General features: G+C 40.2%; 1 protein-coding gene across 8 annotated transcripts in view; it reads right to left on the bottom strand.

Moving 5' to 3' along the window:
- Positions 1-17,445, bottom strand: part of FAM178B (family with sequence similarity 178 member B) — a 186,213-nt gene that overhangs the window by 465 nt on the left and 168,303 nt on the right. For all 8 annotated transcript variants that reach the window (XM_074210044.1, XM_074210047.1, XM_074210046.1 and 5 more), the window contains 2 exons: positions 2,119-2,196; positions 1,037-1,189 (listed from right to left, as the gene is read on the bottom strand). In XM_074210044.1, coding sequence (XP_074066145.1) covers positions 1,037-1,189; positions 2,119-2,196 — 231 coding nt within the window. The remainder of the gene's footprint in view (positions 1-1,036; positions 1,190-2,118; positions 2,197-17,445) is intronic.

Below are 17,445 nucleotides of genomic sequence, written 5' to 3' on the forward strand. Positions count from 1 at the left end.
GTAGGAACTGACACTGACTCTTCAAGGACCATTTTGTTTAGATGTCTGCAGTCTCTGGGCCTGGGAGGGAGAAATACCTAAGAGTAATAAGATGTCTACAGATTTTTCCAAATCTGGCCCTCCCACCAGAGAAAGGTCATTACAGGAAGACAAGGTGTAAACCATCTTTTCTTTCCTCTCCCAGCAAATTCCCTAATCTCTTCCATGGGAGGTTAGCTATGCATAGTTTCTTCAGCTGAGTTAAGAGCTGAGAAGGATTTCTTTCCAGCTGCTCCATGGAAGATCAGATGGACCCCACCACCATTCAGTGATATGCCTATGTGTACCTCCTTGGTGGTGACAAAGATAAAGATAAAAAGGGGGGGATGAAGAAGGATAGAGACAGTAACTAAGGAATAATAGGACAAAAAGGAAAGAAGAATGAATGAAGAAATGATCTGTCCCTTAGTTCTCAACATAAGGGCAGAAGGTTCATGATCCTTTGTAGGAAGAGTTCAGTGGTTTTTGCTCCTGGAAGCCAAGGAACAGAAACTTTGGAGACTCTTATTAGTAAATGGATCAGACTTCAGTAGAACATTATAAAGAGACAAAAAAGATTTAGAAATCCCTTGTGAGAATGGAGAATGAGTCTGGGAGGAATTGTCCTGTCTCTGGCACCATGAGGCTACCAGGTCCAGGTCAGAAAAAAAATAAAACATTGTATTTAAGGAAAAGGATGGACAGCTATGTTCTATTCCTGGAATCCTTCAATGGCATCAAAATGCCATTTTTCTGATTCAGACTTTCTCCCCCTCCAGGACTCAGTCTCCCTTTCTAAGAACTCAGGAAAGGAATATGCAATCACCCACACAAAAACTGGACTGTCAATACATTTTTAAAATCATGATGCTAAGAGTGCCAGGCATTTTTTCCCTTTCACTGCCCTCCCTGCTTCAGCAGCTGCAGTAAGGGTGGAGTAAGCTGTGGCCTTGGTCAGCCCAGCCCCTTCCCTGCACCCCACCCAGGCTTAGGGCTAAGAGTTCCAAAGGGGTGTTACCTGAGGCCTGCACTGGGCCAGGAGCTCCTGCCAACTGATGTACATCTGAGCTGCCAGGTCCTTGAGTTTGGTCCGATACATGGCCTGAGGGCTCTCGTGGATGTGCGTGGTGACCTGTCGCTCCAATTGCACACACAGCTGGTGCAACTCACCCTTGGAAGATGGGAGAAAATGAGGGAGAGGGAGGGGGAGAAGGCAAGTGAGAGACTCAAAACACCCAAAGTGGATAGAATAATGTGGATAGACAGACTAACCAAACCCTCAGTCCTTTCTGATCAATCTCTGGAAGCCTTCAGGAATGGGGCATGGCTGGTGAGGAACAGCTGTACAACAATAGCATTTGTTCAGAACAGAGTGGGGAAAGAATCAGGAATGGAATATGGAGGTAAACTAAGTAACAGATCAGAGGAACAAGATTTAGAGCTTGAAGGGAACTTGGAGATCACTGCATCCAGCCCTCTCATTTTATTTGTGAGGAAACTGAGGAATAGAGGGGTAAAATAATAATAGTTAGCATTTATATAATGCTTGATGGAACTATATAAATTTTATCTTCATAAAAACCTGGGAGGTATATTATTATTTCTGTTCTACAGATGAGGAACTGGGACTTAGAGAGCTTAAGTGACTTGCCCAGGGACACATAGCTAGTAATTGTCTCAGGCTAGATTTGAATTCATCTTCCTTACACCAGATCCAACATTCTTTCATTTTATGGCCACAGTCTTTGTTCTGTTTTCACTGGGAAAAAGTAAGACTCAGGTTCTCAGCAGCTGTGTCCTTGAATCAGTGACAGATTTTTGTAATTCCCCCTTACATTGAGTTCCCCTCTAAGTTCCAAGCCATCTCAACTCTACTAAACATATGAAGTTAAGAGTTCAGGAGGGGGCGGCTAGGTGGCACAGTGGATAAAGCACCAGCCCTGGAGTCAGGAGTACCTGGGTTCAAATCTGGTCTCAAACACTTAATAATTACCTAGCTGTGTGGCCTTGGGCAATCCACTTAACCCCATTTGCCTTGCAAAAACCTAAGAAAAAAAAAGAGTTCAGGAGAATCCCTCCATCCTCATGCTTCCCACTCACCCACTTGTCCATAGTAATTCTCTGACTTCCGACGACCATGCCAGCCAGCTTCAGGAGACTATGGCATAGATAACAGACCTGTTAAGGAAGCACTGAGTTAAAGGGGCAGATCAATGGGGACTTTATAAGAAGGGATCCCAACCCACCCACAATTTTCCCCCCTCACAGCTTTTTCTTCAATTTTTAGGATTCTTTTTTATTATTGTTTTAAAATTATTTTATTTTATTTTCAGTTCTGCAATGTCCTCCTCCCACTTTATCCTCTTCTATCCTTTGATAAAGGGGGGGGGGGATTACAAATACAGTTAAAAGCAGACCAAATTCCCAGATTAGTCATGTCCATATACAAACAAATATACACACATATGTTATTGTTCAATTGTTCAACCTTGTGACTCTATGAACTTTGATCAATGGATTTTCTTGGCAAAATTACTGGAATGGTATATTATTACCTTCTCCAGTGTGTTCCCATTTTACAAATGAGGAACTGAGGCAAATATGGATGAAGTGACTTGCCAGGTAGTAAGTGTCTGAGGCCAGATTCAAACTCAGATTTTCCCTACCCCAGGCCTGGGGCTCCAGTCACTGCACTTTAGTGGCCAGATAGATAAGTAAATGTAGAACAAGCCTATACTATATAGACAAAGACATATAGAGATATCTGTATATATGTAGAGTATATATTTATAAAGATTTAGATACATAGAGATATGTGTATATACAGACTCATAGACACACATATATGTTCTTTAATCTGTACTCTTAAGCTCTAGGATTCTTGTTTTAAGGTTCAAATACTAACACAGGGTTCAGTCTCATATTAAACTCCAAAACACAGCTCCCAAGGTGGGAAGACTACAATAAGACTTGGGGAAGCAAGACTTCTATCCAAGGTTGCAAGGAAACTGAAAAAGGATTGATTCAATCAGCCCCAATCAGCCCCAAAACCAAATTTTGTTCATTGAGTAAATTTTTCCCTTCCTTTCCTCCAAAGAAAGACTCAAATCTTTTCTTCTATGGCTCCCAGCTCTTCTAAACATATAAACATAAACCACCTCTGTACTGCTCCAAGAAAATAAAATCAGAGCTCAAAAATCCATTACAAAAGAAAATAGAGGGGCGGCTAGGTGGCATAGTGGATAAAGCACCGGCCTTGGAGTCGGGAGTACCTGGGTTCAAATCTGGTCTCAGACACTTAATAATTACCTAGCTGTGTGGCCTTGGGCAAGCCACTTAACCCCGTTTGCCTTGCAAAAACCTAATAAAAAAAAGACAAAAGAAAATAGATTATATTCACCTGTCTTGTCTCCTCTGACTATAAATTTCTGCAGGGCTTCCAATAAATTCTGTATGCCTTCTATAAGTATTAGATGGTGAGGCCAATACAACCCAAATCAATATACATATATGAAATGCTAGAACCTGGGGATTCAAAGACAAAACAGTTCTTTCTCCTAAGGCATTATAGTTTACTGGGCAGAGAGGATATGAGCCCTCATTGTAAGATAAGATCAACAGAGAAAGTATTTCTAAGCTCAAATTCCACTAAAGGATCTGACTTGATGAGCAATACTAATATTTAGGTATATGTACGCCTCAGTTCTCATATGTATTAAATGAACTTCAAAGGTTGACTTTTAAGGTGCCCTCTGGGTGGTACAAAGCAGCTCAGTGGCAGGGTGGATAGAGCACTAGTCCTGGAATGAGGAAGACTCATCTTTATAACTTCAAATCTGACCTCAGACTTAGTAGTTGTGTGACCCTGGGCAAGTCATTTAACTTCAGTTTCCTCATCTATAAAATGAGTTGGAAAAGGAAGTAGCAAACTATACTAGTATCTTTGCAAAAAAAAAAAAATCCATGAATCTGACATGATTGAACAACAAATACTCATCTCTAAATTCAAAAACCATGATGTTTTCCTCAAACTAATTTTATTATCATTCTTACTTACAAACTCTGCGACTAGGTCAAAGAATAGGGGTTGTCATCACACAAGCAACTCATTTATGGGCTGTTCTCATGAGAGGAACCCTGGTACAATTACAAGAGCATGGGTTTTGATATCAAAGGATTTGAATTTGAATCTTGCCCCTGCAACATAATTACATATTTTGGGGGAAGACTCAATCTCTGTAGGCCTCAGTTTCCTCCTCTGTAAAATAGGGAGTTAGACTAAAAGATATTCTTTAGTTAGATTAAATGGTATCCAAGGTCCCTTCTATCTCTAAATCTATAATCCTTTAAATTTTCTAAAGTATCTAGTCAGGGGCCTTCAGCTGCTAATGGAAGTCAATTCTCTGGGAATACCGGAACTGTTGTAGGGAAACCACCTTTGGCTTCAGATTTCCACTGATATCTAAACTCCAATCCAAAGCAAGTCCTTCCTGAACTTAGTTCTTTGAGTTCAGGTGTCTATCATATTCATTCCCTAATTTTCCTTCTTCCTTCTTTTGTCACAAGACCTTAACTGAATGTCTCCTTCTGGCATCCATTCTCTTTCTCCCTTTTCTCCCATTGTTTCCATATAATCAGGAAGAGAATCTGTTTTCAGAATTTACAAGGAAAACAAGATTCTACAAATTCAGAAATAATATTCCTGGATAAATTCAAAGAAGTGTGAATTTAAAGTAAAACAAAGCAACAAACATGCCCAGTCCCAGAAGAGATGGTTCTTAAATTTAGCTAAGTTATTCAATCTAGCCACAGTTTTTCTCAAGTCTCATTTTTGCCTAAAAGCCTCCCCAGATCAGAAGACCTAGGACTGTTGTGGATTTTGTAAACTTGAGCAATGTGGATTAAACTCATTCATTAATTTTATAATCCCAGGCTCACTCTTAGCCAATCATGATTGGTTAAGTAGTTGTTAAAAGAATTCTGCCCCTTTTCCTACTTAATCAGATAACTATCTTTCCTTTTCTCTAATCAAAGAAAAAATTAAAAACATCATAAGGGGGGGGGCAGCTAGTTGGTGCAGTAGAGTCAGGAGGACTCTTAGCTGTGTGACCTTGGGAAAGTCACTTAACCCCATTGCCTTAAATAAATAGAATTTAAAAAAACACCATAAGATAGAATGTTTCCATCACCTCAAAAATCAAAATAATTCAACCAATCAGACAAATGATCTCCAAAATTCAGAAAAATCTATGCTCATATATTTCAAACATTTGGAAGGAGATAGAAGGCCATCAAAGACAAGTGAAATAAAGAAACTGAAATAAGTCTGATCCTAGTCTTTTTCCCCTGCTGTGCTCTTCCCTAGGTCTGTTTCCTTCACTCCAATACTTCCAAGTGTCTGAGGATATCAGAAATTACAGAAGCAAATAATACTGGATTTGATGGGTAGGAGAGCCAGGATGGTAACTATAGCTTGATGATGGTCACACTAAAACAGAACTGTCAACACAGTATGCTCCCAAAGTCTCTCTTCTACCTATCCAGTCACCTTATTCATGAAGAGTCTAAAAGCATCTCATGGGTCCATCTAGTACAATTCATTCATGCATCCAGCTTACAACACTCTCAACAAGTGACATTCCAGTGATGAGGACCTCATGCTCTTAGAAATAGCCCATTCTGGTTTTGGACAGCTCTGAGTTTTTTGGAAGCAGTCTGGATTAAATGGCTTGCCCATAGTTTGAAGTTGGATTCAAACTCAGGTCCTCCTGACTCCACACCTCCTAGCTGCTCCCAAATCTGTTAAAAAGTTTTCCTTAAAGAGATGGAGAACATTACTAAAAACAAACTAGATGACTTCAATTACATTAAATTAAGAAGCTTTTGCACAGACAAAACCACCATAACCAAGATTTAAAAAAAAGTAATAAACTGGGAAACAATCTTTACAATTAATGTTTCTGACAAAGGACTCATTTCTAAAATATACAGAGAACTGAGTCATATTAAAAAAAAAAAAGCCATTCCCCAGTTGACAAATGGTCAAAGGATATGCAAAGGCAATTTACAAATGAGGAGATCAAAGCAATCCATAGTCATATGAAAAATTGCTCTAAATCATTACTTATTAGAGAAATGCAAATTAAAGCTTCTCTGAGGTACCACCTCACACCTCTCAGACTGGTCAATATGACCAGAAAGGATGATGATCATTGTTGGAAGGGATGTGGGAAATCTGGGAACACTATTACACTGCTGGTGGAGTTGTGAACTCATCCAATCTTTCTGGAGAGAAATTTGGAACAACACCCAAAGGGCAACAAAAATGTGCATATCCAGCTATACCACTACTGGGTCTATACCCTGAAGAGATGAGGAAAAAGGGTAAAAACATCACTTGTACAAAAATATTCATAGCAGCCCTGTTTGTGGTGGCAAAGAATTGGAAATCAAGTAAATGTCCTTCAATTGGGGAACGGCTTAGCAAACTGTGGTATATGTCATGGAACACTATTTCAGGGAAGCCTGGAGGGATTTGCATGAACTGATGCTGAGCAAAGCAGAACCAGAAAAACACTGTACACTCTAACAGCAACATGGAGTGATGATCAACCTTAATGGACTCCCTCATTCCATCAGTGCAACAATCAGAGACAATTTGGGGCTGTCTGCAATGGAGAATACCATCTGTATCCAGATAAAGAGCTGTGGAGTTTGAACAAAGTTCAAGGACTATTTCCTTTAATTTAGAAAAAAAAAACTTATATCTTATTGTCTGATCTTGTTATCTCTTATACTTTATGTTTCTTCCTTAAGGATATGATTTCTCTCTCATCACACTCAATTTGGATCAATGTATAACACGGAAACAATGTAAAGAGTGACAAATTGGGGCGGCTAGATGGTGTAGTGAATAAAGCACTGGCCCTGGAGTCAGGAATACCTGGGTTCAAATCCGGTTTCAGACACTTAATAATTACCTAGCTGTGTGACCTTGGGCAAGCCACTTTAGGTTTGCCTTGCAAAAACCTAAAAAAACAAACAAACAAACAAAAAGAATGACAAATTGCTTTCTGTGGGGGGAGTAGGCAGAGGGAAGTTAAGACTGGAGGGGGGGAATTGTAAAACTCAAAATAAATAAAATCTTTAATTAAAAAAAAAGTTTTCCTTATATTAACAAGAATTCTGCCTCTCTATATCTCTCACCAAGTAAAACAAGCCTAATCTCTTTTCCCCAGCAAGGTCCTTCAGCTAGATGAATACTGCTCTTTTGCCCCCCAACACCCACTCAGTTACATCAACATATGGAATTCTAATTCATATACAGCCTGGTTTCCAGTTTCTCCCCTTCCAAGTTACCCTCCTATGTATATACTCTAAACTAAGTTGTCCTTTCTAAAACAGAGTACCCAGAATTGAACAATTCTCAGATGTGGTCAGATGAGGATGGAGTACAAATGGGACCTTCCTCATCCTGAGTACTGAACTTGTATTAATGCAGCTGAAGATCACATTGGTTTTTTTGGCTGCCACATCACAACTTTTTCACATGAATTTCTAGACACTCACGTCTCCCCTATTCTATATGTGTGCAGTTTATTTTTACAAGTGCAAGACTTTACATTTGTCCCTATTAAATTTTATCTTCATCATATTACTTTTCTTAGAGAAGTGGGTGAATCCAGTCTCTGAAAGAAATTAAGCCCTCTAAAGGGTTAAAAACCCAAATTGTTACAAAACACGAGTAGCTGTAAGTCCTACTTACTCTAACCTCCAAAGACAGACCCATTACTTTCCCTCAGAGCAGAACCTGAATTCTTTAAACTTGGGGTCCTGTGAAGGTGGATTTTAAAATAAATATTTTGATAACTGAATGTCAATGGAATTGGTTTCCTTCAAAATACTTGTACTATGTATTTTATGTTATACATTTTATGTCATTCTGAGATGAGTTCATAAGCTTTACTAGGTCTATGAAACACAAAAAGTTAAGAAATCCTGGCTACCTTGGTACTCATACCAGTTGCACAGAGGATAGAGCACCAGCCCTGGAGTCAGGAGGACCTGAGTTCAAGTTCAACCTCAGATATCTTTTGTGACTATTCAACCCTAAATGGAGAGAGAGAGACAGACAGACAGACAGACAGACAGACAGAGACAGAGAGATAGAGACAGAAATAGAGACAGAGACAGAGACAGAAAAAGATAGACAGAGACAGAGAGAGAAAGAGAGATAGAGAGAAAGGAGAGAGACAGAGTGTTACAGGAATATTTTTATTAATTTAGTACAGTCCCTTCTCCCCATCCTCCATACAAAGTTAGGCTGATGGTTTTTTTAGGTATTGTGATTTTCCCAAGATGTGTTTTAGGCTCAGACTGTTAATGCCACTTCATCATGGGAAAATGAGGTAGCCATGAGGAGCTCTCAGGACCACCTGATGCCAGTCTGGCAAGGGAGCTTCATTCTGCTGAATCAGCTCAAACCATCCTCAGTGCCTATCCTTGTTACATATCCTTCTTTTGCTGTGGCAAGATAAATCTCTTTTTGTTAACTACCTTAAGACCTACAAGCATCTCATTTTGACTAGACTGAGTCAGATCTAAAACAGAACAAGCTCTTAGAAGGGAGTGAGTTAAGATTATCTATTTCTTCTTTGTGGAGATTTCTCATGATCACTACAGTGAAAGAGCTGAGAAAGGGAGACAGACTAGTTGATTCCACACCACAGCTTTATCCTATTTTGAACCAGTCTCTTTCTAATGCTTCTCATCTATTAATAGACTACAATCACCTAGAAAACGCCTGAATCCATTGTCCTGGCTGGTCTGGTTGGAGAAGAGACTGTTAGGTAGGCTAGGAGACTGTTGCAGGTCCAGAAGATATTGCCCCAGATGCTTTATTTCTGGAATGGGGGAAATCTTTTGCTTTATGATAGTATTCCCCTAGCTTTCAGCTATAACTGGTAGACTACTGAATGTCACAGCAAAAGGACTTACATATAGTAGGTGCTTGGCAATGTCTGTTGAATTGAAGTCAGTTAACTGTGTCTAGCTCATAAACCCTGGCACCTTATCATCAGAGCCAGGCCTGATTCTTCCAAAAAAGTGGCTGCCTTTCCAAATAACTCTTTTTCTGAAGTATTTCTTTTTTCCTGAGCCTGAAGATCATGAGGCAAAAAATTAGAGGGGTCTGTCTGCTCTGATCTTGTTCCTGCCTCTAATTTATTTAGCAAGCATCCTGGCCCTCTTCCTCTTCAGAAAACAACCTCTGTGCCTGTCAGAAGGCCAGGGCCAGGACTGAGGAGGGAATCTTTGGTGCTATCAACTCCATAGCTATCTTCCTGAGAGAAAGTGGGCAGTCACTTTCTCATCCTCTCTTTCTGAACCTTTGGGAAAGTCAATGCTCCTGAGTTTTTTCTTGATTAGGAGTCAGTCATTTCACCAAACATGAAAGACATTTCATGAAGGAAGAGATCCTTTTTTTATAAGGACCTCCCAAGTCCCCATGCCTCTAGATGGTAGACTAAGGAGAGTACAAGAACATCAAGTCATACATTATTCAGTAAGATTTAACTAATAGTTATTAAAGGTCCACCATATTCAAAGGAATGCATCAGGTATTGGGGAAGAAGTTACAGAAGCTTTAGTCTCTGTAGCCTATGACCCCCGGAGTCAGAAGGACCTGAGTTCAAATCGTCTCAGAAACTTATTAGCTGAGTGACCCTAGGTAAGTCACTTAACCCCAATTGCCTCCAAGAAAGAGATACAATCTCTGTCCTAAAAGAATTTAATAATTTAGTGGGGGTAAATAAGACATATTCACAAATAACCACAATACAAAATAGAATAAAAGTACACCATGTATATATTCAAGATCTCCTATTTCTTCTATTACTTCCTGAGCCCAAACCCCAAATGAAAAGCATAATTTTGTTGTATACTTTTTGTTGAAAAATCAATTCTTTATCAGTACTTATGTTATCAGAAAGGTATTATGTTCTTTCAGGTGCCAGGGGAGACAAAACCCACAGTCCTGCCCTCATGAAGCTTACCTAAGAAAACAAATTTCTTACTCTCCATTTTCAAAAAAAGAATATTCCTTCAGTTTCAAGAATATGAGATCTGGATCCCATCAGTCAGAATAGGAAAGATAAGGGAAAATTCTAAATATTGGGCATAGAAAAAAGCAGAGTGGTGGTATGAAAACAAGGGATTTTAGAATTAGGAGAACTAAATTCCAATACTGATCTAGTGTGACACTGCCAAATCACTTTTTATCTCTCTGTATCTGTAAAATGAAGGGTTTGGACCAGATTCCTCTCCATTCTAAACCATGATATGATCATCGATATTCATTTGTGGTAGAATGTATTCATAAAAGTGCCAAGTGGTAGCAATGATGTAATAATGGAGACCCATCTATACTATTTATAAAATGTTTTACACAGATCATCATCTCATTTGATTTTCACACCAAGGAAAATAGAATTAGTATTAATAACCCTGTTTTATGGAGGAGAAAACTGATGCTTTTAGAACTGACTTGCCTTAGGTCACTAATCTAGCAAGTGGAGGAGCCAAGATTTGAACCCTGGTCTTCTGATTCAAAATCCAGTGCTTTTTCTACTATATTGGGTTGAAAGGGAGGAAAACAGCACTTTCAGCTAAAATGTATATGAAACACTTTAAAGAAATGGTCTTAAAGAGCGAGTTAGCTTTCAATAACAATGTTTGACATTTGCTAATCGTTACCTTGGGCAGTTAGGTGGAGCAGTGGATAGTATTGGTCCTGGAGTCAGGAAGATCTGGGTTCAAATTTGACCTTACTAGCTGTGTGGCAAATCATTTAACTTGTTTTCCTCAGTTTCCTCATGTGTAAGATGAGCTGGTGAAAAAATGCCAAAACCACTCCAGTTATCTGTGCCAAAAAAACCCCAAAAGGGATCACAGAGTTGGAAGCGACTAATCAACAAAACATTACCTCATCTGATGCTCAAAACAGCCTTATGAGGTGGATCCTGTGGCTATTCTTAGCTCTCTTTTACAAATCAGGAAACTGAGGCTCAGAAATTGAATAACTCGTGGCCACAAGGAGACCATGCCCTTGGAAGGATTTGAAAACTCATTCTTATGTTATATTCACATAATTGTATCTGGAAGGAAAAGCCTAACAAGATTTTTAGACCTGCTTGGGGAAGGAGTGGGAGGAAATCATTAGCAAAAGTCCTATTCATGCTTTCCTGTGTGCAAGCTATTCTCTGGAAAAAATCTAAACTGACCAGGAAAGAGTTGGAAAGGCTTGGAGCTACTTTTCAAGATTCAAAGGTTTTTTTGTTTTGTTTTGGTTTTTTTGTCATTAGAGGCCCAGACTGGGGAAAGGCCCCTTAGGCTGCCTTGCTCCCATGCAATGTGGCTATTGGTTCAGGGGGAGCCCAGGCATGAGACGAAAAAAGAATTGACTAGAACTTAAAACTAAACTGCCTTATAATTTAAAAATCAAGACTGGGGCCTTTCCCCTGTGACTTTGGTGATATGCTGAGACTTCAGGGAAGTAAAAGGAGCCCTCCTCAAAGACAGACAAAATCTGCTTCCTGGGGTTAGCATTATCATTTATCTCGAGTCCTGGTAAAGAACTTCTGAGTCACTAAGAGGATTTAGAACACTGAGCTCTACCTCTGATAATATCCAGAGCTGTTGGGGTAAAAAAGCAAGTTTTTAAGAGTCAGGAGACACATCATGGAGGGGTGTGCATTTGCATGTGTTGAGACGGGGAGTGGGGGGGGGTAAAGGGAAGGGTCCCTTAAGACAAGGAGTAAACAACCAGGTGCAAGTTCCATTTCCTGCTTCAGGCCTGTGGTGACCGTCTGGTGAACCCCAGCAAGCCTGTTCCTGTCCCACCTTTTCCAGGAAGCCTTCTCCAATCCCTCTTAATTCTAGAGCTTTCTTCCCTGGGTTAATTAGTTCCTATTTATCCTGCGTATAAATTGCTTTGTATATATTTCTTTGAATGTTCTCTCTCCTATTTGATTGTCAGCTACCTGAGGGCAAGCACTTGTTTCTTTTTGTAGCCCCACTGTATACACAGTGGCTGACACCTTGTAGTCATTTAATAAATTTGATTGATTTATTGATTGATATAGGAGTTTTGCATTCCTCAGCAGCAGGAAAGGGAGTCCAGTTCATGGGACAGAACATTAATACCTTTTCCTACTTGTGTTAGCTAACCACAAAACACCCAAAGTGTTATAGGTGGAAGACAAGGATCAGATACTTCAGATTGCTTGGACATCCCACCATTCTGTGCATCTCAATCTCCAGGAAGTACCACAAAAGAGAAATAAGAGTGGAGTCCCCATGTTTTTCACTCTGAAGAGACTTGGAAAAGAAATCTCCTTCTACTTCAGTTCCTTCCCTTCCTGCAAAATAATGAGATCACGAGCTGAGGCAGTTCAGCTACTCTCACGAAATGTAACTATTCCAACAACTAAGATTAGAAGATATAACTAGAGCCTACAAGTCCCAAGGAATAGACAAGGTAAATGAAGAACTTTACTGAGCACCTGGGTGAGTCCCAGAATCTGGATGAAAGGAATAGGACATGTCTAAACCCAATACTGACAGGACTGTAACATTCCCAAGGTCAGGAATCTTATCTTATATTCCTTTGTGAGTTTCCCACCCTCCCTGCTATTCCCATTAAAAAAAAAAGTCCCTAGCCCAGTGGCCTGTTCACAATGGGAATCCAAAAAAACTACTGAAATCTAATCGAATCTCTCTAAAAGAATGTATTCTCAGCTTGGGTGTATGGGTAGGGGTTGAGATTAAGGAAGGGGAAGGAGGGAGAAAGTAATTCATGTGCCAGATGGGAAACGTGGATGGACAGATATTTCTCTAGATGCTTTTCCATTTGCAAAATTTCCCTCCAGTTGATGCCAAGGAGACAGGCGAGTTTGCCATAGTTCTCAAGTCAGGAACAAAAAGAAAAGAGAAAGTAATTTTTATATGAAAATCACTTTAAGTGAAGCTAACCAAAATGATGATAGTTTCCATAGTTGGAGCATTTTTTCATGACCCTGTAAGATTCAAGTATTCAATCTTAACATGATCCTATTTTTAAAAAAAAGCAACAAAAAACCCAAAAAACTCCAGCAAACCCAAAACCTCAGTTTTACTACCAGGTCTCCTTTGCTAACTAGGGTAAGGCTGTTAAATCTTGCTCTGGTCAGAATGGCACAAAGATTGCTTCATTTTTCATCTTGGGGCTGGGTGGCTCAATTCCAACAAAGCTCTGGGACAGCTGCTAAGCTAGTGGGAGAGTGGGACTTGGCTACAAGGAAAACCCTAGCTCACAGGCTGTCATGGAAGATGCTACTCAACTGAGCTGTACTTTTTCCAGCAGAGCTGCCTTAGCCACTGGCTGAGTCAGCTCCTGGTCCGAGGACAACTCACAGGGCTCCCACCAGCTGGCCCCTGCCACCCTGGGAAAAGAGAAGGAATAGAGGCAGTGTAAGGAAAATTAAGGCTTTATTTTTCTTCCCAGGAGGAAAGGAGGGCTAGATTTGAACTAAAGGATTGAGATTTAAGTTCCATTTCTGGTACCATTTATGTGACCCAAGTCATTTAATCTTGCTGAGCCTACTTCCTCTCCTGTAAAGAGAGGATGATAAACTCATAGTATCAGCCTCTCACCCTGGTTGTTTTGAATTGTAATTCAAAAGCATTATTATTAGGAGGAGAAGGAGTTTAATGCTAAGGGAGATATGCCTACAATGGAAATGGATTGTTGGAAGTCTTCAAAAAAAGGCTGAAGAATTAATATTCAATGTTCTGTTGAGGGAACTGCTGTCCAAATACAAGTTAGACTAGCTGCCCTCTGAGGTCTCTTTGTCTCTGGACTACTACTTTAATGAAGTTCAGATTGCCAAAGCAGGGGTGCTAACTGCTGAGATGACTTTGTTTTTGTTTTGTTTTGTGGAGGCAATTGGGGTTAGGTGACTTCCCAGGGTCACATAGTTAGTAAGTATCTGACATCACATTTGAACTCAGGTCCTCCCGATTTCAGGCCCACTGGGTGCCCTAGCTCCCCCCAAGTCCCAAGATGATTTTATACTAGAAGGTAGAGAGTACAGACAAGAACCAGTTATTAAATTTTCAGTGAGTGAGCATTTATACCTTGACAAACACCACAAACTAGATCTAAGAAAGCGATGGAGAAAATATTAATAATTCAGATTAATTTTAAAATTGTGTCATATAGCACACCCTTGATTCAGACTGTCCCTGCCCTTTTACCTGAAGCAAGCAGGATTCAACATGATCTCCATTATCTTTGATTATCCTACTGCAAGGGAACTCTAGGTAAGTAATTGCATAATAGGATGAATGTTATGGCACAAAGTACTTTACCATATAGTCTTGATTATCTGGTTTTTTTGCTTGGAACTGAAGACCTGGAGGTCAAGTCTATCCCAGCCCTATCTAGACATATCTCAGAGAATAGAGTTTAGCTTTCAGGACAGGCTGAGGGATCAAGTTTACTTCTGAGAGATTGTATATTTTCCATAGGTCTGGGACACTTAAGAAAGGACCCAAAATGTCACATCAGCTCTAAAACTAACCAGTACTCCCACATTAGCTGTGGCCTGCTGTTAGATTAGACTTCTTTGGGCCATTGGCTGTGGCCTGCTGTTAGATTAGACTTTCTTGGATCATTTCAGACCAGAATATCTGAATCTGGACTGAAATTAGACAGGCTTCTTTGGGTAATATTCAGTGATCACTTCTACTTGGCCTGTAGCCTAGAATTGGCAGAAGAAGAGCTCATGTGCCATCTTGAAGAAGATATTTGTATCATTATTTTCCAGGGGCCAAGGAGAAGTTCCACTTTCTGCCTTTAGGCCCTGAGGGCAAGGCCTATGTACAGTATATCACACACTAGGCAAATAACAACAACAGTAATTAATAATGAGTATTCTTAGAGGCCAGGTGGCTGAAAGACCATAAGCTAAAGGTTGAACCCAAAAGTAGAGAAAGCTGGCCTGGCAGGTCCTCACAGGAAGGAAGAACCCAGGGTGGTGATTTTTATGACAAATCCCCATCTTTATTCTACCACTTACTATCGCTGAGATTTCTCTATTTTTTCCTTCCCTCCTGTCTCTGATTCTTTTTTCCTTCTTGTCATCATGCATTCCCAACTCATCTGGCCCCTGTTCAGTTCTAGACCTGAAAGATTATTTTCATAAAAGGGATCTTCCTCTTCACCTTTCAGCACCAGTGGGAGCTAAAGAAGTACATAGAAGACTCTAAGGCTCTGATTCCAAAGGGAAGGATTAAGCCTGAAAACTTTTTAAAAATAACTATCTTTATAACTCTATTCTAATACAATTTCTTTCTTTTATAGTCACATATATTTTATTTATTTATTTATGCATTTTAAACTACCCTTCTGAGGAGTCCATAGGTTTCACCAGATGGCCCAAGGGGAAGGTCCAAGACATAATAAAAGGTTAAGAAGTTTCACCACGGGGGGGATTAGACTTTGGAAATGACTAATTGAGAATTGTTATCAGTTACAAATCCCAGAGCAGGTTGGAGGGAGGGGACTAAAATGAGAATAATTCAGGGCCACCAGGAAATGAGGCAGGATGACAACTGTTCCCTTCCTATCCAAATGTTTGAGGACCCAGGGGTGAGGAGAGTAGGAGGTGGGGGACTGTAAATGGGAATACTCCATGGAGAGGTCTGAAAAGGGGTGAGACAAGTCAATAGAGCCATAGGTATAGTCACAATAGCCCCCCCCCCCCCACCTCAGCTCAATCCCAAAAGCCAAAGTGGCCTATTCAGGAGGATAGAAAAGGGTGGATTTTTTGATATATAGTAAGGATGAGGCCACTCTAGGGTGATGGGAAACAGCCTGGCAGCATCTGGCCTGGAAAACAACTTCCGGAACATCTGCTGGGAATGTCCGTTTAATGGCAGCAACACCCTGTGGCCTTCCTTCTGCTGGCAAAGGATCATGCTGTCACTGCTCCAGCTGAACAATGAGGCATGATTGTCTCATCTGACCCTGGTGGGAGCCCTCCACTGTAGATACCCACACCCTTAAACCAAGCCAGTCCCCTTACATATGTAGATTCAATTTAATACATCAGTGCAAAGATAACCTGCAATGAGATGCTTCTGAGTTCTAGACTCTGGATTTAACATTGAGCAAATTACTTTCTCCTGCAAGGATTCAATTTCTTCTTCTTGAACATGAAGATTACCTCTTACCCTCTCAGAAAGGGGGAAAGAAACTGAAATATATACACAGAATTTGGAGTCATAGTCTTGGCTTCAAATTTTGTGGGACCTTGGAGTTAGGCTAGATGGTCTCTAAAATCTCTTCTAGTCTAAATATACAGTCCTATCAGTTTAAATTACTGAAGTTTCTAGCTTAAAGGAGTTGGAATAAGAATTGGCCTGCTAAGCACTAATACTGCTCTGCTTTTGTTCTTTGCTCATCTGCTTCAGAATGTCATCCTGGGTGTAAGAGTCTGAGTTTATGCTCTTGGGAGATGGACACAGTTAGAGGGTACATAACACAGTGATTAAATGCTTGCCACAAAACTCCCACCCAGGCCACCCTTCCTCTCTCCCTTCCTGCTCCAAGTTGGGGGATAGGAACTAACTGGCTCTTCCTGCTACTCTGGCTGAATCTAGAGACCCTGACCCTTAGTGAGGTTCAACAGGAAAACCGTGCTCCATTAGCTGCCAAGCTGAAGACTAGATTCTATGTGTTTCCAAGAATAAAATGTGTGTGTATAAGAGTAATGAGGTCTATGTGCAAATGTCTGAGTCTGCTCATGTAGATCTCTTCTGTTATCCTGCCTCCCAAATGTCTACCACATCTGTTCCTTTGTTTTCTATTCTTACTGAAACCACCCTGGATAGGTCCTCAGTAGTACTTGCCTTATGATGGAGGCAAGAAGATATGGGCTTGAAGCTGACTCCAACATTTGCTGATTGTATGATTCATGGTAAATCACTTAGTTTCTCTGAGCCTCAGTTTCCCTCAGTTTAAATCATTTAAATAATCAATTTGTAGAATAGTGATAATTTTATTTGTATTATCTACTATAGATAGTTGTAAACTATAATGGGCTACATAAACATAAAGAGTAATTCAAGTAAAAGAAATGAGAGGGGCAAGGGCGGCTAGGTGGCGCAGTGGATAGAGCAACAGCCCTGCAGTCAGGAATACCTGAGTTCAAATCTGGCCTCAGACACTTAATAATTACCTAGCTGTGTGGCCTTGGGCAAGCCACTTAACCTTGCAAAACCTAAAAAAAAAAAAAACAAAGAAGAAGAAGAAATGAGAGGGGTCAAGATTTATAGATTAGACAGAAGCCTCTGGAGAAAAGGTAGGGACTTGCCTGAGTTCTTCCT

The sequence above is a fragment of the Macrotis lagotis genome, chromosome 1 (assembly GCF_037893015.1).
Source record: "Macrotis lagotis isolate mMagLag1 chromosome 1, bilby.v1.9.chrom.fasta, whole genome shotgun sequence".
Lineage (NCBI taxonomy): Eukaryota > Metazoa > Chordata > Mammalia > Peramelemorphia > Peramelidae > Macrotis > Macrotis lagotis.